The 23,524-nt window shown below is 50.3% G+C and overlaps 1 protein-coding gene across 1 annotated transcript in view; it reads left to right on the forward strand.

Annotated features, from left to right (window-relative positions):
* The window catches only part of GLDN (gliomedin), a 50,884-nt gene extending 27,980 nt beyond the window's left edge, over nucleotides 1–22,904 (forward strand). The window contains exons 3-10 of the mRNA XM_012658046.1: nucleotides 5,228–5,245; nucleotides 5,565–5,672; nucleotides 15,308–15,454; nucleotides 15,870–15,998; nucleotides 18,605–18,688; nucleotides 18,786–18,911; nucleotides 19,113–19,263; nucleotides 21,810–22,904. Of these exons, the coding sequence (XP_012513500.1) occupies nucleotides 5,228–5,245; nucleotides 5,565–5,672; nucleotides 15,308–15,454; nucleotides 15,870–15,998; nucleotides 18,605–18,688; nucleotides 18,786–18,911; nucleotides 19,113–19,263; nucleotides 21,810–22,284 (1,238 nt within the window). The 3' untranslated portion in view covers nucleotides 22,285–22,904. The remainder of the gene's footprint in view (nucleotides 1–5,227; nucleotides 5,246–5,564; nucleotides 5,673–15,307; nucleotides 15,455–15,869; nucleotides 15,999–18,604; nucleotides 18,689–18,785; nucleotides 18,912–19,112; nucleotides 19,264–21,809) is intronic.
* The last annotated feature ends 620 nt before the right edge of the window (nucleotides 22,905–23,524 follow it).

The raw sequence follows: 23,524 nt of genomic DNA on the forward strand, positions 1-23,524 counted from the left end.
TCCCCAAATATTTTCCATCCTCGGTTGGTTGAATCTGCCATTGGGGACCCGGCAGACGCTGAAGGCTGACTGTGTATTGTGGAGTGTGAGCAGCGCTCCCGGACTTTAAAACATGAAAATAAGACCTCGAAGCCATCAGAAGCTTTTGTTGGGCCTCTCAGCTTGTGTCCCCAGGCAGGCCCCGTTAAGGCGGCACAGGGTTGAGAAACCCTGCACACCAGGTATCGGGCTGTAAGAAACCCAGCCCTCATCCTGTAGTGTTCTCCCCAGCCCCCCGATTCCCTGCCACAGAGTAGGGCACAAAGTGAGTTTGTCGAATGAATAAACCTGTGATTTATGTGAGTGCGTGGACAGAGGTCGTGACCTGGGAAGATAGAAGTTTCCCTCGGGAACCACAAATCCGAGTCTGACTCTCTTGTACTTATTTTAGCCTCAGAGAGAAAAGCTATAATCCTGTGGCTTCTTGGGAAATGCTAATTGAATGACTCAAGTCATATTTCAGCCCTCTCAGAAAACTAAATATCTTCAGAATAGCTTGGTCCTTTATTCTGAAACTCTTGGGGCTTAAGCATCTTTCTTCCATCTCTGGAAGTCCCTTTGCAGAGTTACGTGTGACAGTAATGAGTGCTAGAGAGATGGATGGATGGAATTACAGGCACAAAAGCCTGCTGAGAGGCACAGGAAAAGCCTCTTCCTTTTTGATTTTTATAGTGATGGGCCTGAGAGCCAGGCTGTGCAGAGAATGCATGGGATGCAGCTATTGAGACCACTTAGGGGAGATTGGCGGGGAGCGGGGCATCGCATCCGCGCTGGAAATGGGTTGAGTAGGTTTTTCTTTGGCACCTCGAAATGCTTTTCAAAAGCCAGCAGCACCTTCTCCTTTCATGCCAGCTTGAAATTGGGTCTCCTTTTACACAGAAAGTTCTTCAATTAAAATCACGTGTGAAAAGTACAAGTTGCAAAGCAAGGAGATGCCGTGGGGTAGACCACAAGGCCTGGGTTGGGGGTGAGGGCAGGGGACGGGACAGGGAGTGACGGGACCAAGGGCTGAACTGGGCAACTTCAGGGAGCCAGCAGAGAGCCTTGGCCCAGAGCCCCGAGAGGATGCCTGGCAGGAAGGTTCCTCAGGTCAGAACCTGGGCTCGGGGCCCAGGAACAAGATCCAGCTTCACACTGGAGTCATCTGTGAAAAAGCAGGTGCTCATAACTTGAGGCTAGTCCAGCCGTGAACGTGAGATCCTGCTCCTGTTCCTTGTCCTTGACTCAGCCGCGGTTGCTATGGCGATCAGGACCGATGCTCTGTAGCCTGTGACATCTCAGGTGAACAGTAGGGTAATTCCCTAGCTAGAGTAGTTAGGTGTTTGCTAGTACAGAGTTTGTCGCACAACAGACGTTTTTCTGGATCTTACTCCCGATCCAAGATTTCCTTGGGACCCCAGAAACATACCTTCTGCACGAGCAAGTGTCTTACAGATGGCGTGTTCTTGGGTTATTCTTCACTTACTATGTCCTCTACATATGAACTTGTTGGAAAAATCTAAACCATCACATTGCTGAACTGCTCATTGGGGCAGATGTGCTTCAAATCCATAGTGCCCGTTGTCCTTGCAGCCAAGGGACACTAACCCCATGATAGCACTTGTCACTACTCTCTCGTCCTATACCCAGGCAAACATCAGTAAAGGGTCACAGATGCTGCTGAGTGTGGCCTCGTGTCACTCTTTTCTGGTGTGCTGCTACTAAATGGAATTGGCATTTCTCTCTGCAGACTGACATGTTTTTACTGTACTTGGCCATCCGCAGATCTCAGGTTTACAAAACTAGGAGCACTGGGGACTAATTTTAGATTTCAAGGAGAAAAAATATCTAAGTGGCTCAGCTCCTATCAAGCATCCACCCAATTCTAATCAATCGTGGTTAGGAGTGTGGGGTGGGTGTAGTCAGAGCAAGCTACAGAATTTGCGGGACCCAGTGCAAAAGGAAAATGCAGGGTCTCTTGTCCAAAAAGGCAGGAAAAAGCCTTTTTTCTTTTTTCCATGGTCTTGACCTGTTACGGTGGGAGCTTTTATTTGCTACTTAATGCCATGCCCCCAAGACATGGAATAATCACGGGGCAAGACAGCAGGGGGCCCCGCCCTGCAATTCAGGCAGTCAGGGCACCCCAGCCCTGCCTTCCCTGCAGCTGTACCCAGGCTTCCCTGGATGAAGGTGGCAGCAGTGCCTGACGGGGCAGGGAGTGTGGAGGACACATCATGGGGCAGAGAGCAGGTGGCAGGTAACTTGTCCTGGGGAGGCAGGACCGCCAAGCCTTCAGTGCATGTCCCATTGACCCACTGGACTTCACTTACAAAACATGGATCCGAAGATAAGAGTATTAAGAATTTCTAGACGGTGACTGCAGGGCATTAAACCCAAGCATGGAGCCCCCTTCTGAAGTGGAGCCCTGTGCACCCTCACTGGTGGCAGGCCCTGGACACCAGCCCTGAGCACACCATCAGCACGAACGCGGATGTCAACATGTGTTCCTTGCGGGCCTGGTACTGAAGAAGGGGGGGAAGAGCAGGAGCCAAGGAAACATCCTGAACAACGGCTTTCTAAATGCCCGGCTGGCACACATCGTGAGATTTGAGATGTCGGGGCCCTTGAGAGCCAGCTGTCATGCAGAGCGGGGACACCAGGACATCCCACCATCACTGTAGCTCTCTGCGCCTCAGGTCGTTTTATGTTGTGCTGATTTCTGAGCTTCTTGGGGCTGTCATCCCTTCTCTTCTGAAACTCTCTTTTCCTTTAGCCTCAGGACAGTACACCTGCTGGGTTTCCTCTCCCGTGTGTCTCCTGACTACTCTCTCCTTCCTGCTGCCTCTTCTCACGGGCCTTCCTCCAGACAGGGTGTTACCTTCCTCCTTCCTCCTTCCTCCTCCACCCCCAGAGCCTGGCCCAGTCTTCTTACTCTTGCCATGAGACTAGTAGCCTTGAACCTTTTTAGAGCCAAGAACCCCTTCAAGGATCTGCTGATGGTGACTGATTATTTCCCCAGAAGATTTCACATCACAGCAGAGGGCTGGTGACCATCTGCATCCCAGTTGCCTGTGGTGCTTGGTGAAAATGCAGGTCCCTGGGCCTCACTTTAAATCCAAACTGAATTAGAATCGCCAGATGGGGCCCAGGTATCTGCTTTTAACAAGCATTGCTGGTGATTCTGTGGGTTCATATGCTGGGAATTCTAGCCATAGGGTGTCAATGGAGCTCTTTCAGGAAACCCTAATCTAAACGTGTCACCATGGTGAGACCCTTGGCCATGGCTGGTGTGTCCTAAATACACAGCTTTAGCCGAGAGCTCTCACCAGTAGTCCTGCTGCATGGACGTAGTCATTGCACTATCCTGGGAACTCTTGAAACCTACTATATACAGCCAAATCTAACATCTCACAGGCAAATTGTCTTTCTATCAATCTACACAACTAAACTTGACTCCATTTGTACTTGGGAATGATGGCTGATTTCCTCTGACCTCTGTTAACTGTCCATCACCCCCTTTCCAAGACATGTGCACCATCTGGTGGTAAAGTCCTACAGCCACAGGCTACACTCACCCTAAGAGAGTGCAAATCCATTTTCGGCAAATCATTTTTGCCTAAAGTCGGACTGTATGTACTGCAAGCACACCCCCAAGCACCTGTCCTTCCAAGAGTCCCCACGTCTGTCAAAATAGCCTCCATCCACTGGTACTATGGACCTGCGTCCTCCTTTGCCTCCTGCCCATCGGACATGGAGTCTTGCTCATCCTGCTGAAATACCTGCGGAATTTCCAGCTTTCTCTACAACTCTACAGTCACCACATTTATCCACAACCTTGTCACTGATTTTAACTTATAAAGACCCTCTGGGCATTTTCTCTGTTACTCCTCCCATCTCTCTGCTTCTCTCTCCCGGTGTGTGTGTGTCTCTGTCTCATCTTATTCCACCAAGTTCCATTCAACTTCCAGCTACAAAGAAGATCTCAAACGCAGGCTGATTTCACAGCATCAGCCCCCTGCTTAAGAACCTACTGTAGCTCCCTGCTGCTCACAGATACGGTCTACACCTCTTGGCTTGGCATTCAAGTTCTTCTGTTGCCCACCCCACCCAAATCCCTATTCAGCTTCATCTCTACACACTCTAGCTTGGCCAGTCCTCTTCCTTCCCCCACCCTGGACCTTGCAAGCCCTCCCCTGTGCACCTTTGCTCCTCTGCCCCTGCACAGAATGCTGGCCCTCATCTGCTGCCATCTTGGGCCTGTCATTTAGTCAGTGCCCTGGCTCCCCTTGGGCAGCCTTCTCACTTCCCCGGGACCTGCTGCAGCTCTCCCACATGGCACTGCAGTTTCAGAGAGTCCCCCTTCCCCACAGAGACTGTGAACACAGCAGACATAGGGAGTCTTGGTAGAGTTTGGCGTACACAGTAAGTGCTTAGTAAATGCTGGTTTTCTGAAGGGTCACAGGCTTGGATTTACAGAAAGACCTTTCCATTCCAGCACTGGTAATCATTATACATGGTCCAGAGAAAGAAAAGGAACTCAGCTGCTCATGTTACAACCTCATTAGCTTATCTGAGTGTCCAAGGAGAATAGTTGACAATAAGACACTCCCATTTGTGGAAGCAAAATCATTTTGCTCAGTTATGTATAAATGATTTGTCCGAACCCCTTAGATCCTCAGGTAATTACATACTAAGGAAGGTATTTGTTACCTGATCTGGGCCCTCAATTTTTCTCAGGCTATTTTATGCGGCAAAACAGAGATCCAGCCAGCTCGCTCCTGCTCCCAGCGCCCCCAGAACAAGGGCCGCTCTCGTGACAGCACCACCCTGTGCTGACACCTTGTGCCAGGGCTGCACTAGTGCCCACCTGCGTTGTTTCTGGTCCTCCGTTAATCAGGTTGACTGCTTGAGAGATAACCGATTTATGAATCCATCGTGAAGCCAGCTCAGAAATTATTCTTGGTCCATTGAAACTTAAACAAAAGTGATTTGACTGGCAAATAGGTCTTTGTTGACTTGTTTTTAAGGATCTTTTGGGGAAAATATAATGAGTTCTAAATAAAAGGTGTGAGATCAGTGCCTTAGGTCAGTAGATGATTAGGACATTTTCCGGGGGGGAGGGGAGAGTGCTCTTTATTTTTTTGGGTTGTGGTGCTGGTTCTTCTCTTTCACCCATGATTTATCATCTAAATTTCTTTTTCTGTTGTAGGACCACCTGGCCCACCAGGTAAGAGCCCATGGGCTTTTCTAGTTCAAAGGGAGGCTGTGGGTGGATCCTCAGGATCCCTGGGAAGGGACAGAGGTGGGGAGGGGTGGAGCCTGGAGGCAGCCCTGGCTGTGTCCCTCTCCTTCCTTGCCCCTCTCACGTGCAGACCTGCCGTCAGCATCCCCCCAGCTGGCGCTGCTCCAGACCGAGAAGGAAGGGAGGAGGTGGGGGAGGGTGTGGGAAAGGCACTGATGCCTGCTCAGTTGCACTGGCCAAAGGAAATCACAGTAACTTCAGTGAAGATCTTTAAAACTGTTCCTGTTTCTGTGTTTTGCTGCAGGACCACCAGGAATTGGTGGGTCACCAGGACACAATGGATCAGATGGACAACCTGGTCCCCAGGGCCCAAAAGGCGAAAAAGGAGCAAATGGAAAAAGAGGAAAAATGGGTATTTTGGCAACTCTTCTAATTACTTTCCGTGTTGCTCATCTCCACGATTGCATTTGGATGGGCTAAAGCTGTGTGCAGCAGAGTGAGGTGTTTCATCTCTGCAGGAAGGGCTGGTTTAACTCTTACCTGGAAGCTGTTGTGTTCTGGGATGCCAAGGGCATTCTTTTTGGTCCAACCTTGATGAATGTTCATTTCAAACCAGAGAAGCTGTCTCCGTGGGAGCTGCCACCGCCCTATGCTTGCTCTGATGCAGGGAGGTGGAAGGGGCAGGAGCCGGCAGGCAGGAGGGAGGGCACTCCATGGGCTGTGGGACCCAGAGGTGCTACCACCCGTGCTCTGCAGAGGCCCAGCCCCTGCCTTGCCCTCTACTGCCTCCTGCTGTCCAGAAAGTCCGTGTTTGGTGAAAATCAATAGGCTGATGTTGGCCCCTGGTGAGGTTTTTTCTGACTCGATGGCTAGAGGAATAGCTTGAACTGTGGGAGTGGAAAGGCAGCCTCCAGGCCCCCCAGAGGCTGGCACTCAAGGGTCACAGGATGATCACAAAGACGTGGCTGGCATCTCACAGAGACTTCCTCTGCCCTGCTGTGAGCAGAGGCCTTGCCACCACCTGAGCAAAGGCCCAGAAGCAACAGGCTGTCGGATGCATCCAGGGAGCAGTGAGAAGCAGAGGCTGGTGGAGGCTGGGGGACAGCAGGAGGCTGGGGGACAGGGAGGGCAGATTCTGAAGGGCTCTGGGCACCAATCCTGGGCAGCTGTGGCATGGGATAGGGTAGACTCACCTGAAGAAAGCCAGCACGTGGCATGGAGGGACTCTTGTGCAGGGGTGAGATACTCAGGAGGCCTCTGGGAAGGCCTGGCTGTTGGCCACCTGTCAAGGCCACCGTCTTGGGTGAGAAGAGGTTGTCTTTAGCTGGAGACTCCTCCACGCCTTCTTATGTTCAACCTCTTGACTCTGGTACCCAAACTCACCTGGGCAGGCTGTAGGCTAGAACACATACTAGAACATTCTTCCAGACAGCAGTTATCCTATCATCTCTGCTCTTATTCTCATGAGCAATTTAAGTGAGGGCCAGTGGACAGGGAGAAAATCATTGAGCACCTCTGCCACTTGGCAAGGCCTACCTGCTCATGGGGCAGGGGACAGCCTTGGCAAAAATGGGCACACACAGTCCATGCCAGCTCGGTTCTCAGAAAGCCAGCAATTACAGCTGGAATGACGGGGCAGTAATGGATCGTTCGTGTAGGATAATAATTATAATTATAAATGAGCATTGGCATAGCATAATGATGACTGTCAGTGTGCAGACATTGGCTTATCCTGGGAAGACTCCAAAAATGTGATCCAGTCCTGAGGATTCAGCAATGAGTATGATGAGGGCAGACTAGGGGGGAAGGGGCAGGTAGGAAAGGAGCAGTTTTCGAAAAGGCTTGAGAGGTGCTTAGCACGCAGCCTACAACCCGGGGGACACAGCAAAGCAGAAGTTCATGCGTTTATGGGACACAGGTCTATGTGGCGGGCACTGTTCTAGCACTGGAGATCTAGATATGAAAAGGCCAACAAAGCCCCTGCCTTTGTGAGCTCCCCTTCTAGTTGGGGGAGACAGGTAAGTAAGACGAATAAATAGACGACGTGGTCTGTTTCGTGGTGATAAGCACTAAGGAGAAAGATCAGTACAGAGAGGGGATAGGAAATACATGAGAGAGCCGGGGCAGTAATTTTAGATCGGGAGCCCAGGTAACACCTTCCTGAGAAGGGACTTTCGAGCAAGTATCTGGGGGAGGTGAGAGAGGGAGTCATGGGGTGCCTGCGGGCGGAGCACGTGCGTCTAGGCTACCTGGAGAATTAGAGGCACAGCAAAGGGGCCGCGGCGGCTGGACAGAGGATGGCGGTTAAGGTGGTCGACTTGAGAGAGACAACCAGGCCAAATCAAGTCGGCCCTGGACATGTTAAGAACAGCAGTCTGTACGTGGAGCCACATGGGGGGTTTGAAGCACAGCGGAGCCATGCCCAATGCGTCGTGTCGGGGAGACGGTGGCCTGGCCACTGTGCTAAGGGAGGAGGCTTGGAGCGGGGGCCAGCAGCAGAGCGGGGAGAAGTTGCTGGATTCTGTTCATCACGAAGGGCAGCCTTGGTCCACGGTTTCCAGGAGATCCCATGGGAACTGCAGCAAAGACCCAGACCCTCCTCTGCAGCCATCTCCCGGTGAGGAAGGCCTCCCGGGGTCAGAACCTAGACTGATACTGAGGATGGAGGGTGAGTCACAGAGGGCCCCCGCAGGGGGTTCTCGTCCCAGGCCAGGGGAAGTGAGCCTGAGCCCGAAGACAATTCTCTTCCTACTGGGCACTTGCAGGCAGGGGGGGACCAGGGTGAGCGGGGCTGCAGAGGGGAGCTGGGCTTCACCCTGGACGCCATGGAGCCAGCGCGGGGAGCTGGAGCAGGGAGCGGAGCCGGCTGAAGGGAAGGTGGCGGGTGGAGCTGAGTGGTGTTTGGGGGAGACCATCAGTGCTGGTGGAGGGCAGACGGAAGGGGTGAGGGGCGGGATGGTACCAACGCTGACTCAGCTTCCTGTCCTGCCCGAGGCATAGACGGATGAGCCGCTCCCCTGAGGTGGGGGGGAGCCCTGCACCGACTCAGGTTTAGGGAGACAGTCGCGGCTCGGTGTGGAATGTGCCTTGAGACATCCAGGAGAAGACACGGGGCACCTCAGGGCTAGAGGCCTGCCTGGGAGCAAAGGGGCATGTGGCATGGGCATGGTCACTCAGGAGGGGCTGGGCACAGCCCTGAGGTGCTGCAGCATCTAGGGACCAGGTAGAAGGGGGCGAGGAGGGGACCGAGCAGTGGGAGGACGGCCAGGAGAGGGTGGGGACATTCATCGACAAATACTTATGGAGCAGGTTTCTAGTGCTAGTGGGGAAGCAATAGATGCAGCCCCTATTCTGGCACTTTCCATCTTCGGTGGCAAGGCCAGTGTTAATAGCCAACAATCACGTACATCTACAGTCTCAACATGAGATGTGTGCTCGAAGGAAAAGGACAGGGTGCCATGAGGTACAGGAACAGGAAGGGGGGTGGGGAAGTGGATGGAACTGGGAGGGGCGGCCAGGGGGAGGCAGGGCTCACATGGGCAAGCCGTGGGCCACGCGGCCAGGCGAAGCCAGAGGCAGGGCCAGGCCCTTCCGGAGCCCTCAGGTGGGCAGCCAGCTCCAGGAAGGCACTGCAGGGTCTCACGCAGGGACATGGCCTGCCAGGCCAGGTCAAGACTACGGAGGAGGAAACGCCATTATTTAAGCCAAGAGTTCAAGGATCATTAGTGGTTGGCCAGGCGGGATCGGGGAGGGGAGGTGTGGGTGTGCATTCCGGAAAGAAGGGACAACAAGTCCCGTTTCCAAAAAAAGGAAAAAGGGACCGTGTTCCACAGAGATAGGGACTCGGTGAGGGTGGGATGTGCCCCGTCTCAACAATCTTCTAAACAATAATAAACAGCTAACATTTACCCCCAGGCACTGGACTAAGCGCTCTGTGTACTTAGCTCATTGCGTCCTCACAGCAACCCCTCAGGGATGGATATTGTTATTGGCCGTATTTTTTCCAAAGGAAGAAACTTATTGTTCTGTTTCTCAAACAGGCAGAGGCCACTCTTGCCCCAGGGCCTTTGCACTGCTGTGCTACTCCCCACAATGCCCTCTCCCTGCCCTTCCCTTGGCTGGTCCTTCCCCCGGTGCAGGTCTCAGCTCAGATGTCGTCTCCACAGCCTCCGTGTCAGCCCCTGCCTCGCCTACCCTGTTACCCTGCTCTCTTTCCAAATGTCCGTCCCTCCCTGAAGTCACCTCATGGTGCTCATTCCCTGGCGTGTTGATGGTCTGACTCCCTGGGTGGGAGGTGGGGTCTGAGAGCCAGGCCAGGTCTGTCTTGCTTAGTCTCTAGCTCCAGTGCCTGGAACGCCCAGCGAAGGAGCACAGCAAATTCGTTGTCAAATGAATGGACATAACGTGTCTAATGTCAAAAGCTAATAAAGTGGAGGAGGCAGGACTTGAATCCGGTCTCTCTGACTCCTGGAGCCCTGCTCTTAACCACAATGACACTCAGCTTCCGTGCTCGAGGGGCTCGGGCCGGAGTTGTGAGAACGGGCCTGTCGCAGGTGCCGAAGAGCAAGAGCTAACAGGAGGGGAACCTGGGCCTCCAGAGCCGGTGCAGGTAATTGTCGCAGGTCATGGACTTCAGGTAACCCTCCACGCTGAGCTCCAAAGCTGGGTCTCCCTGGGAGAGTTGGGAGGGCTCCAGCCTTTCAGAGAAGCCTGCAGGACATTTGCAAGAACACACAGTTCAGTAGGTAACAAAGACAGAGTTGATTTTGTGCCTCTTGTTCCCTGCTTTCAAGGCAGAACACCTGCCTCAATCCCTGACTGACCTCCCCGTATAGACTGAGGAGGTTGGGTTGCAACAACTCTAACATGGTTTCTAGTCTGAAATACTCCACTAGAATGTTTGTGTATCAAGGCAGGGACTACGTTTTACAGATTTTATGATTCATCACAGCTCTTAGCCAGGACCCGGCTAAGGCTCAATAAATAATTGATGAATAAGGAATGAATGAATAAATCCTAGCACTCTGGGAGGCCGAGGCGGGTGGATCGCTCAAGGTCAGGAGTTCAAGACCAGCCTGAGCAAGAACAATACCCCGTCTCTACTAAAAAATAGAAAGAAAAAAATTAGCCGGGCATGGTGGCGCATGCCTGTAGTCCCAGCTACTCGGGAGGCTGAGGCAGGAGGATCGCTTGAGCCCAGGAGTTTGAGGTTGCTGTGAGCTAGGCTGATGCCATGGCACTCTAGCCCGGGCAAAAGAGTGAGACTCTGTCTCAAAAAAAAAAAAAAAAGGAATGAATAAATAGATGCATGCATGAATGAATGAATGCGTGAGTGAGAAGAATAGCACTAGTGTCTGTCTACAAGGGGGTACAGTTCAGTTGAAAGAGAAGATAGACCTTACACTCAGCATGTACCCAGTAACTATTCTTGTTGGGAGACTGTTTTATACCTCACAGCTGGCGATACTGCCAGAAGCAAAAACTAAACTGCCCTGTGCAGGTGATGAACAAGCGGGACCGTGCATGGAAGATGGATTGTGCGAAAGGGCTAAGTGTAAAGGACAAGCAACAGAGGGGAGATCAACATCTTGGAAATAAGTAGAGGGGACGTGGGGCAGGCATTGCAGGGAGAGAAGGCTCACGAGTTATGAGGCCACCCCGGGGGACTAGGGGGGATCCCGGCTAGGTGGGGCTAGATGGGCTAATGGCATTCGAAGTCGGGCCAGGGGTTTCAGCTCCACATATGCAGGAGGCGACCAGGAACCACTATGGGCTCCTGAGCAAAAGACTAACCTGATAAAGCCAGAGCTTAAGATCTCTCGCCTAACTGTTGTTTCCAGGAGACTGAAGTATCAAAGATTCTCAGTTTCTGACCTTACAAATACTAAGGTTAATGGTGGGGAATAGCATGGAGCCAGATGGCTTCGTCTGGGTCCTGGCTCTGCCACTTACTAGCTGTGCACCCTTGGACAAGTTCCTTAATCACTCTGTGCAACAGTTTTCTTATTTACAAAATAAGGACAATAATATTAACAGTATCAACCTCATAGTGTTATTGGGAAGATTAAACAAGTTAATATATAGAAAGTGCTTAGGATAAGGCTCAACACATAGTAAGTGCTATATTGGTGTTAGCTGTTATTGTTGCTCTCAAAAATGGGGAAGGGGAAATTTTATTTTAGACCAAAAGGAAACCTAAGTGGAAATGTCCTGTCTTTGTTTGAAAACACTGACTTAGATTTGGAGAGAAGAGTTGAAACCAAAAGAGACTTAATCTGCCTTACAAGGTCCTGGGGCAGGGAGATTCCCCCCCCGCCAAAAAAAAGAATGAGACTTAAATGTTGTCAATTGTGCAACTAGCATCTTCTATGAAATAGGACATTCTGTTGCCTCAAAATCAAGCATTTTCTTTCTTTCCATCTGTCTCTCATTTTCTCACTTAAGAGTTAATGCTGCAGTGTCTTCTCTAAAAACCAAATCCTCATGAAAAACAGGAATAAAAGCCCTCCTCGTTATTAGTGTCTCGGGACTGGGTTTTGTGTGACACCCCCTGGCCCCTTTTCCCCCGCCTCAGCAGCAGATGGTACTGCCGAAAATAAAGCGTCCTCCCTCACCCCCTGTGGCGAAGATGATGGAGCTGACCCCAGCCCAGAGATAGCACACGACCCCAAACTGTAATGCTAGCGAAACTGTTTGTTTTGAGTGGGCGATGCCAGGGAAGAAAAATAGCAGACAGCCACTTCTAGCGCACGAGTTCGGTGGGCAGAATCTGGCATTTCTTCTCTGCAGAATGTGCTGACTCGAAGCCAGCCAGGGGTCACGGGACAAACAACGCCAGGGTCCAGATCCCCTAGTGTCACAGTGTCACTGTGCACGGCTAGCAACCCTGACCTTCCCTGAATCAGGGCAGGGTAAGAAACGCCATGCATAGGTCCTCTGACGGTGAATTACAATTAGGTGGTGTTTTAGTTCCGACATACGACATACCACGGCCAGTGCATGGCCACGGTGATGTTACCTACGAAGACGAGGAGATGCTTCGTGAAGAAAGGATGGGGGTGTTTTGTCTACATCCAGTCTACCTTCGCCCTTTGCCAGCCATCACCGTTGTCAAAACGCCCCCACCCTTTCTTAATGAAAGCTGAAAAATGGTAATGCACACCCCGGCGAAGAGTCAAAACACATCCTCAAACAAAGGCCTTTAATAGCTTTAAATACCTGCCATGCGGGGGCTGCATCACGACAGCTGAATGGCTGGAGGAACATTTTCCTATTTCACATATAGCTGTTTTGAGGGGAAAAAAGGCATCAGAGAAAGGAATAAAAGAAAGGAAAAGGGGCATCAGATGATGATGCAGAAGGCTTTTTTTTTTTTTTCTGCAACTAGAATAAATGCCTGAAAAAGAAAACCCCGCAGTAAGGGGCAGATAGCATTTCCCTGAGCACTGCTAAATCTGGGTCCCACGAGACCTTTCCGAGGTACCAGTTACACTTGGTGCATTGTACTGGCTAGACTCTATGGCAACGTTCTCATCTTTTGTCTCCTTCAGATAATGTGCTAAATTGCCTATTTAAAACACTGACAAAAGAATGTCTTCCCGTGCGCAGGGCCCCACAGAAGGCCTCTTCTCAAGTGAGCCAACCACTTTCCAGCCAGATGTCCCGGTGAGGGGCAGGGATAGCCCGGAGCACCCGGTTTTCAGTGCTATTGTGAGGGATGCATTATGAGCCCGGGCCCCCTACAAGGCATGATTTGACCCCGTATTACTGAATCCACAGCAGAGCAGGTGCTGACATTGGAGCCCCCCACATCCTCTTCCACCGAGTCCCCCAGCTCCTCTGTCAGGGTGGCCGTAACCCCAGCACTGCCGGCACCCCGAGGACCCTGGGGCTTCTGACTCCCAGCTCTAGCTGAATTTCATGGTTTTCACTAAGTTGTTTTGTTTTTTTTTAATATTGGCTGAAATCTAGCAAATGTTTCTTTGTTCACTACACTTTCTAACAATAATCAACACTTTGAGATTCTTGCATGCACCACTGTCTTGCTTGGGATGGTCTGTGGACGGTCCCTTGAATATGGAAGAACAGAAACCATTTTGAATATTGATTACTCCTCTGGGGTAAATGAAAGGTGCCCAGAGCTCCAGAATTATGTTTTAGGGAATAATGGGCTCATGGCAGCACAGAGAATTTGAATATGAACAGTGCTATGTTGTGATGTGACGACCTCCCCATCACTGAAATCTCCGCCAACAGAGAAATTTGAGCAGTTTCTCCCAGGGGGCTGTTATCAAAATAAGCAACTATTCCCTGAGGCAGGGTATCATGTTAATTGATCCATATCTGGCAATATCTTCGTACAATATTAAAGCAATCACTTCCCCCCTCAGGGACCCATTAAAACTGTATACTCGTGAGTTCTAGTAGCTTTTTAATAGATTCCTTAAGCTTTTCTACATAAACAATCAATCATGTCGTCCGCAAGTAAAGACGTTTTAATTCACCCTTTCCAAACTGTATGCCTTTTCTTTTTCCTTGCCTTACTACACTGGCTAGGACCTCCAGTAGAATGTTAAATAAAGTGAGGTCATACCCTTGTCTTGTTCCTGATATTAGGGGAAAGCATTTAGTATTTCACTGTTAAGGATGATGTTAGCTGTAGGTTTTTCTTAGATGCCCTTTTTTCAGATTGAAGAAGTTCCCTTCTATTCCTAGTTTGATGAGAATTTGTATTAAGCATGGGTGCTCAATGTTATCAAATGCCTTTTCTACATCCATCGAGATGATCATATGATTTTTCTTGTTTAAATTGTGAACATGCTGAATTACATTAACTGAATGATTTGAATTTTGGACTCTCTTCTGGCAGGCAGTTAAATGACTTGCAGATGAGTTTGCTCTTGCTGAATGAAGTTTGTTTTTAAGCTTTGTAATGATGTGTCCCCAGCAGCCTCTACCCTGGGGCTAAAGACAAGACTTTTCCAAGGGCTCTATCAAATACTCCTTATTTTATGAGATCTCTCCACATTGACTGGTGGGAATGAGAACTTTTCACGGTGTGAGCTCCGACCATTTTTTAGTGAACTGTGAATTCCTTTCCTGGCCCTGTGGAGTTCCCCTGTGCAGGTCATTACTCAGCCGCAGACTTCAGGGAGCCCTCTGTGGATGGGCAGGGCGCTTTCTCCACTGCTCTCCTCCGCTGTTCCGTCTTGCAAATTCTAGCCACCTCCATCTCCCAAACTCTGATTTTCATCAGAGAGAAGGCTCTGTTCAGGTTCCCCCTCCCTGTGCTGCTGGGAACTACCTCCCAGCAGTGAGCTAGAACAAACCAAGGGTCCCTGCGCTACCCCTGGTCCAAGGCTGACACAAGCTGTTGCTTAGACCTTGACTGATTTCTAGCCGTGTGGCCAAGGATGACAGTTCCCCATGAACAAAAACAGAAATTGCACCCACTACCTTTTGTTCACACTTACACCATCCCTATTAATGCTTATCCTAAGGGAACTTTACCTGTTTTACTATCGTGATTAAAAGCATTTTGCATTGGAATGTCACAGAAAAGAGCGTCAGAGATGGAATCAGACATCCTTTGCTGCTCACTTAGCGACATCTGTTATAACCCAATAGGCCTTAGTTTCAACTTCTATAAAATAAGGGCAAGGATAACTAACTGCCCAGCCTACAACTCCAGTATGTTGTGAGGAATAAACTAAATAGCGTAGGTGACACCCATTGTTATAGCACCAACCCACCCCCTCTGAGTGTCACGGTGCCAGACTGCTACTTAGGCCTTCCTTACCTTCTTTCTGCTGTCACTGTGGTGTGGTTCACTCTTCTCTCCAACCTGTTGGCCTGGCCAAATGTGTCTGCACATAGTCCAGCAGAGCCCCATGGGAATACTATTCTTTAATGAGTTTACGGCCGTGCTGCTACCCTAAAATGGTTACGGGGGGTTATGTTTGGTTTGTGAAGAACAATGTACAGTATTATAAAATGCTGTGCCAGAATTTCTTGCACAGCAGGCTAACATGTCATTCTTTTTGTCAGGGCTACCGGGAGCCACAGGAAATCCAGGGGAAAAGGGAGAAAAGGGAGACCACGGCGAACTGGGCTCACCGGGAAACGAGGGCCCTCCGGGGCAGAAGGGGGAAAAGGGAGACAAAGGAGATGTTTCCAACGACGTGCTGCTGGCAGGTGAGAGGGGCTCTCTTCGGGGACACGTGGACCCCAAGAACCACCTGGTGTTCAGTACAAGGGCTGCTCTGTGTCTTCTCTCCTTACCGGCCCGTGTGGCCGTGTGTTTGCAGCACGCTTTGGAGTTCTGTGCTGACAAAAAGGAGAAACTTGTGGATTGTTCCACATGGGCAAGACCAGATCTGGGATCTAAGCATAAGTCATTTCCATAACTCAGGTCTAAAAGCCATGGTTGGATTGGATGGGATGAAGGAAGCCTCCTTTTCCAAATATCCATTGAAATCCAGCACAGGCCCCAACAAGACTAGTAAGCAAGCAACTTGAGACACCCGGGAGGACAACTGACAGAAAGCACAACCTCTCTCCCTCCCCTTCTCCCTCTTCTCCCACCCTCTCTCCCCCCCTCTCTCTCCAGGTGCCAAAGGAGACCAAGGCCCACCTGGCCCACCTGGGCCCCCAGGCCCCCCAGGTCCTCCAGGGCCCCCTGGAGGCAGAAGAGCCAAAGGCCCTCGGCAGCCGAACATGTTCAACGGCCAGTGCTCAGGTTGCCAACCCCCACCCAGGACCCTCCTCTTCCACTGATGACCCCAAACTCTTGGGCTGCACCCCAGGCTTTGAGACCAGATGTTTCAAAACACAAAGAAGCAATTTAGTTCAAAATGAGGGTCCCCGCCTTGCACCATGCTCGTGGGAGGTCTGAGCAGTCTGCCCCAGGGCTGGGCACTGGAGCGGGTTCCACTGGGCCTCCCACCCCTCCCCTCGTCCCTTCATTTATCACGACTGTTCCTCCACCTGGCCTCATCCGCCATCCCTCTCCCCTGACACAGTCCTGAAAGCGCAGCTGTTAACTTTTCACAGTGACACTCTTTGGAGAGTGAGGACCTTGGCTGACAGTGGGGAGCTGGTGAGGAAGTTCAGATCGGTTAGCTCCTCACAGACGGTAACTACAGCGCTACTGACACCACCACTAATTTTTAAGTGCCAGACTCCGTGCTACATGCTTAGTCCATTTCATTCTCAGAACAATTCTACGGTATTGGAATCATCGTCTCCCACTTAACAGATACAAAACTGACACCCCAAGGAGCTAAGTAACTTTCCCAAGTTCACTCGATTAGTAAGTGGCAGAGCCAGGATTTGAACCTAGGTGTGCCTGACTGTAAAGCCCCAGGTCTTAGAGCGTCGACCTTTCAGAGATGGAAATTTGCACTTTGAGACCTGACCCAAGCCAGCCAAGGGCAAGGACTGACTGATCTCTGGCGGGCCAAGAGGACTTGTTCTTTCGCCAGCGTGTGGCAGGAGTGGCTGCAGGGTTGAAAGCTGCTTAGAAATCAAGGATCACATTAATGGGAAATACTCATAGGGTGATGCTAGAACTTCTTCCCAAAAGAGGCAACCTGGGACCCATCACCTAACTTAAACCTCGAGGAGGCACAACTTGCTGCCATCGCCTCCTCGGCAAGCGGAGAGGAGGACCCTGACTGGAATTGCTCTCAGACTTGCGGATGTTACTGCCGCTTTCCTAAACAGTCTTTAGTTCTGTGTGGCGCACTGTTCTTTCTGGAAGACATCTGGGGGGCAAGCACTCCCCTGGCAGAGTGGGCGGATCTGTGCTTTGAAATCTGTCACCATCCTCCCCCCAGTCAATGGAGCCTGATGATCACGCTGGCAGAGCTGCTCCTTCGCTGCGCTCAGCGCCACCCCGTCCGTCAGCACCAGCCCTCCGTTCAGTTCCCTCGGAGAACGATGAGCCGAGCGGGGCCTTCCCCTGAGAGAAGGGGTCTGACCTGAGCTTTTGCAGGATTCTAATTTGCCAAAGGCTCTGTCGGCCGGTGACAGTCTGTGCCTGGAGAAGCAGTCTGCTCTGCTGGGCCTGGCTTCTAAGAGGCCGGGTCGGCAGGGGTTGGACCCGAGCTTGTGAAAACTGCTTTAAATGAGAGGCCATTATCTTCACTCTGCCTGCTGGAAATGAGTCCGTGGTTGCCAGGCATTTGCATCTGAACTTGGCCCTCTCTCCTGCTCCAATCCCATTTCCTTAACACCCTTTAATTTCCTGAGTGGAAACTCCAGATGAAACCCAGAGGTAGCAGGACTGCATGTGGGGGAGCTGTAACGGACCCCTGAGACTGCTCTCCTCCAGTGGCGGAGGACTTCAGAGAACACAGGCCCATCCTGCTGGGAAGAAGCTTGGAGTCATGTAGGGTCTGGCCCCCTTCACTTACTGACAAAGAAACCCCTTCAGATTACTCTGTGAGCTTCCCTGCTGACAATGGAGAGGCTGCCCTTTCTGATAACCACAGGGCGATTTGAACCCCTCAGAATTTGTCCAGGTGGGTGGGCCTGGCCTTCCCCAGAAAGCCCACCTTGCCCCCCCTGCAGTCCAGCCCACAGCGCGTCCTCTGCCCACTGGCCAGCTCGTCCTTGCTTCTGCTACCCCAAGAACCTCTTCACCAAGGTCTGAATGAAGCCCATTCATTAAGGGGAACGTTGACAAGCCAAGGAGGATGAGTCACAGCTCAGGTGTAGCCTCAAACCAACCGTGAATCAGGCACCTGGCAAGGACCTATGCCCCTGCAGGCTTTCAAGCAGAGACGGTGGGAAAATGGTCACATGGGGACTCCAGCGTCTCTGGGGACGCTGCCTCTAGGTTCCTCTTCCTCTGAGGCGCTGTGATTACTCTCCCGTTGCCTCTCCCAGGAGACACTGGGTAAAGTGGACCACCCCACCTCTGAGACTTCTTCACAGCACCCCACCAGCTTCCCTGAGAGTGAAAATCCTTCTAGAACAATGCAGTCATGCTAGAGATATCACCTGACAAAGAGGCCAGGGAACTGTCAACAAGCCTCCTTTCCCCCAAATTGCTGAGGGCTTGAACGGATTGGTGCAGCCCACTTGTCCCCTTTTCCTGACATCCTCTCGGGATTGTATCATCTTAGCAACTGTGGTCATGGAAAGTTTGTTGGGAATTCACCAAGCAGAGGGAGACAATTTGGAAGCACATTGCTTGGGGTGCTTAAAAGTAAGCAACCAAGAAAAGCAGCGGGCCTGTTGCAAGAGATGCTTTTGGGTCTGGAATGAGGTGGGAAAGGCAGCAGTTATACAAATCGCACTGCACCAGGGGCCTTGCTCTGATTATTGTTGTCATTTTAGGTGAGACATGTGCCATACCAAATGATGATACCTTGGTTGGGAAAGCTGATGAGAAAGTCAATGAGCACCGTTCCCCACAAGCAGGTATGGAAACAAAGCATCCTGTTTTGAAATTCAGATGTTGGATGCCTTCAAGTCACAACTGGCAGGTGAGTAACTTTCCATTCTCTTCTTTGGGCAGAATCCATGATCACTTCCATTGGAAACCCAACGCAAGTATTAAAAGTTACAGAGACATTCGGGACTTGGATAAGAGAATCTGCTAACAAGAGTGATGACCGTATTTGGGTGACTGAACATTTTTCAGGTATTTCCATTCGGCAGATGATCCCTATCTATGTAGTAATTGCATTTTTCATCTGTTGCCTACCTTCGGGCTTATTCTACTTTTGTGTGTCTGAAATCCCTGCTAGTTGGTTTAATAGATTGCTCTCTATTTTAGGCAGCACTCCCAAGCTGTGATTGCCGGACAGCAGGTAACAGCCTTTCTCTGGCTTTCCTCCCACAGGCATCATGGTGAAGGAATTCAAAGACCAGCCCTCACTTCTGAATGGCAGTTACACGTTCATCCACCTCCCGTATTATTTCCACGGCTGTGGGCATGCTGTTCACAACAACTCTCTCTACTACCACAAAGGGGGTTCCAACACCATAGTGAGGTGAGCCCCTCAACCATAGCAGCACCTGCCCTGGGGTGCTTTCCTGAGCTACTTAGGGGCAGGGACTGTGTTTTCACCACCCTTACGTCCCTAGGGCTGGCACCCAGTCAGAGGTCAATCAGGTTTGTTGACCGAATGAACCACAGGATACGGTGAGTGAGCCCCATGTCCCAGCAGTCCCTGGGGTCTGCATTTACTGCTGGTCTGGATGCCAGGGAGAGGGTCAGAGCCAGGCAGAAGCAGGCTCACAGTGGTAAGGGCAGCAGCTTCCTCGTCCTTTGAGGAAGGGAGCAGATGGGACCCAGAGCTCCCTCTGACTGAAGGTGTCGCTCCCTGATAATAGTTTTGTTCTGAAAAACTTTGCGTGTGAGGAATTTCATGTCACAACCGGGATCATTGAAGACTAGGACTGCAGCCCAAAGGCAGGTGTCGCTGCCTTCAGATTGGCCTGTCATCCTGATCCAGGCCTCCCGGGGCCTCCCTCTGCTTTCCCAAGAGCAAGGAAGGTGTCACCTGGGTAGACTGAGCCCAGGACAGCAGCCGAGCCTTCCCGCCTCCTCAGGAGAATTGCTCAAATTTTGTCTTTATCATTCAATAAGAAATCAAGCTCTGGGCTCCAGCAGCAGAAGCAGGTTATCTCGGGCAAATCAAGAGAATAATGAACTGAAAGCCAGGACACCGAGTTTCCGGCCCCAACTCTTCTGCCTACTCTATGGCCTTGGACGAGAGACAACACCTCCTGTGGTCTCCATGTCCTCGACTAGAGTCCTTCCAGCCCTACCCCTACATGAACCAATAATCCCAGTATTATGAACACCATGGTCCTGGTTATTCAAAACAAGAAACGATGACCTTGAGGGAGGCTGGGTCCCTTCTCTCTTTCTTCCTCATCCTCCTCCTGCCCTTAGTGAAGTCCAGCTTTAACAACCTTTTCAGCAGCTGTGTGCTCAGGTTAGGATGGAGACCGTTTTCCTAGTATAACATGCAATTAGATCAGCCTCATTAGACACAGGTGTCGGCCATGGCAGGTGGCTTCCCCTCCCTTGCCCCTCACTCCCCACTGCCTGACCCCCCGTCATCCCTTCGCTGCCCTGGCCACCCCATTTGGGCAGAGTCTTATGCTGGTAGGAAAGGACAGCTGATGCCCTTCCCCGCTCAGGGTCCTCACTCCCTGACACACTTCTTCCTGTGACGCTTCTCATTTAGTTGGTGACTCTCTGCTGCCATGTGACATGGGGCTATTGTCACATGGAGGTGGGGGAAGGAGAGGAGTTCTGGGGTGAATAAGCCCCAAGAATGAGGATTGGCCTGTTTGAGGAAGTGTGTCTTCTAAGGAAGCTAAGTTTGCAACGCACTGGTTAGGAGACCTGTGCTGAGCCCGGCTCTATGCCAGGTCACGGGCTGGGAGCTGAAGGAGGCGGCCCTGAGTTACACCCTGTTCTTGCTGGAGGGACAAGCCTCGCCAAGGAATGTAGCTGCTGGGTGCCGGGGCCAGACAGGGCCGAATGGCAGTGCTAAATTTCAGGTATTCAGAGGAAGGAGAACTCCTGCGGGCTGAGATGGGCAGGGGCCTTCCCAAGCCTTCACTCTCCTGCAGTTTCTTTTCAAACTTACTCCAAGGTTTCTGCATCAACTTCAAGTTTATCATGCTCCAAAGCATATCCGCAGAATCACACACTTCATGTTTCTTCCGCTGCTCAACGGCACCCTCTGGTGTTTTTCTTTTCTTTTAGCTTAATGTCCCAGAATTTTCATTCTTGGAGTTAGGTACCTTTTGAATCATAATTCACATTTTTGACAGATGATTTAGACTTGGAGTCTGCCAAATCAGACAGGCTTCAGAAGCTAAGGGGCGTGGGATTTCATGCTGTAGTTTCATTTTTCCAGCTACTTACCTGTCAAGAATACGCCCTTTGCAGCCTTGACTTTGCTACAGCTCTTTTCAACTGGTGACTTTCTTCTTAATTTAGAAGGCTATAAAATTTTTTCTTAAAATTCCAGCATGGAGTAAAGGAATAACCCCCAAACTTGGAGTTAGAAAATCTAAGTTTAAATTCTGGCTCTGCTACCTACTTGTATTCATGGGTTTATGGGCTAGTCACTTCTTTTTGGTTTTTTTGCATTTTAAAAGGAAAGGATTGGACTTTTTACAGCCCCTTGCAGCTCTAAGTATCTTTGAGAGGGCATTTCAGGAGGTCACCAATCATCCAAGCATTAGTGAGATAAAGTAATTTCTCGGGGTCACATGGCTAGTAAGTGGTCACTTAGACAGGAATTCATTCTGACTGGGAGAGCATTCTCTTTAAACCACGCCACTGCCTCTCTGTTTCTTCTGCTGGCACAAGCTAGTCCTTGTCCTTTACATCCTTGCTGCTCACAGCATTGTTGAAGAACCATCACAACAGGCCTTACCTGGGGGCTTGTCAGAAATGCAGAATCCCAGGCCTCGCCCCAGACGTACTAACTCAGTTTAAGAGGAGCCTGACAAACCGCCTTGATCTACAAAAATGGTGACTCATGTCTACTTTTTTTTTTACACATTTCAGATTTGAATTTGGCAAAGAAACATCCCAAACTCTGAAGCTTGAAAACGCCTTGTATTTTGACCGAAAATACCTTTTTGCAAATTCCAAGACTTACTTTAATCTAGCTGTAGATGAAAAGGGCCTTTGGATTATCTATGCTTCAAGTGTGGATGGCTCGAGCATTCTTGTAGCACAACTGGATGAAAGGACATTCTCTGTGGTGCAACACATCAATACCACGTACCCCAAATCCAAGGCCGGCAACGCCTTCATTGCCCGAGGAATCCTCTATGTCACAGACACCAAAGATATGAGGATAACGTTTGCCTTTGATTTGTTAGGAGGGAAACAGATCAATGCAAACTTTGATTTAAGAACTTCCCAGTCTGTTCTTGCCATGTTATCATACAACATGAGAGATCAGCATTTATATTCATGGGAAGATGGCCATTTAATGCTTTATCCTGTGCAGTTTTTGTCAACATTAAATCAGTGATGTGTTGCATTTTGTTCCCCTCAGTAAATTTCAGATGTTTTCTGGGGCCATCCCCATTCCAACAGAAAACTTGTCTTTAAGGGTAGCCAGGTACGTAGAACATAATCTCCTGATATAAGTGTTTATATGGCCAGTGAAGCCCCTTTAAAATCCGACTGCTTAGAGAAACAGCAATTGACTGGAAGTTGACATGGCTGATAGTTGGTGATTCCTCCACAAACCAGCTGGGCAAGTTACCTCTTTCTCCTTGGGCCCTGGTTTCCCCATTGGTAATATGAAATAGTGAGCTGAGATGATTGGTAAGATTTCCTCTACCTGTAGGAAATTCTATTGCCATTATCTGTTTGGTTCTGTTGTTTGGTTTTTCAGCCACATGCTGAACAAATTTACCTTTGAGTTGATAAGTTTTGTTTGAGTAGTGAATTCCTTAGTGCTGACTTATATTTGATGTCTTGGAAAGATACGTTGACCCTTTCAGGACTCTAAGATACCACATTACCCATAATTTATTGCTTTTCTTTGCATCTGCACACGTCACACCAGAATGGCCATCATCCTCAGCTCCTGATTGCAGCTCTGAGATTAGCAAAAGCCAGGAACAGCTACATGCTCAGGTTTTTAATGAAACAGGTTCCTATCAATTTCTGATCACATCGATTTCTAACTGTGGATCATAAACACTGAATCCTCAGGTCACTCTGGCTTCTTCTACCACAGCTGTGGGTCCACTACCCACGTTCTAAATTCTATGTAAGTGGGCATTCCTCTGGCTGGAACATGCGAAGCACTTTGCTGTGTTCAGAAGAGAGGCACCATTTGTGGTTGTTATCTAGAACAGGGATGGATAAACCATGGCCTGAGGGCCAGAGCCAGTCTATTTGCTTTTTTTTTAGACAGAGTCTCACTCTGTCACCCTGGCTAGAGTGCAGTGGCATCACTGTAGCTCACTGCAACCTCAAACTCCTGGGCTTAAGCGAGCCTCCGCCTCAGCCTCCTGAGTAGCTGGGACTATAGACATGTGCCACCATGCCCAGCTGACTTTTCTATTTTTAGTAGAGCCGGGGTCTCACTCTTGCTCAGGCTGGTCTCGAACTCCTGAGCTTAAGGGATCCACCAGCCTTGGCCTCCCAGAGTGCTAGGATTACAGGTGTGAGCCACCGCGCCCGGCATCCATTTGCTTTTGTAAATGCCGTTTTGTTGGTGCAGAGCCGCACTCATTTGTTTATGTATGATAGTCTAT

The sequence above is a fragment of the Propithecus coquereli genome, unplaced genomic scaffold, assembly GCF_000956105.1.
Source record: "Propithecus coquereli isolate 6110/MARCELLA unplaced genomic scaffold, Pcoq_1.0 Scaffold57, whole genome shotgun sequence".
NCBI lineage: Eukaryota > Metazoa > Chordata > Mammalia > Primates > Indriidae > Propithecus > Propithecus coquereli.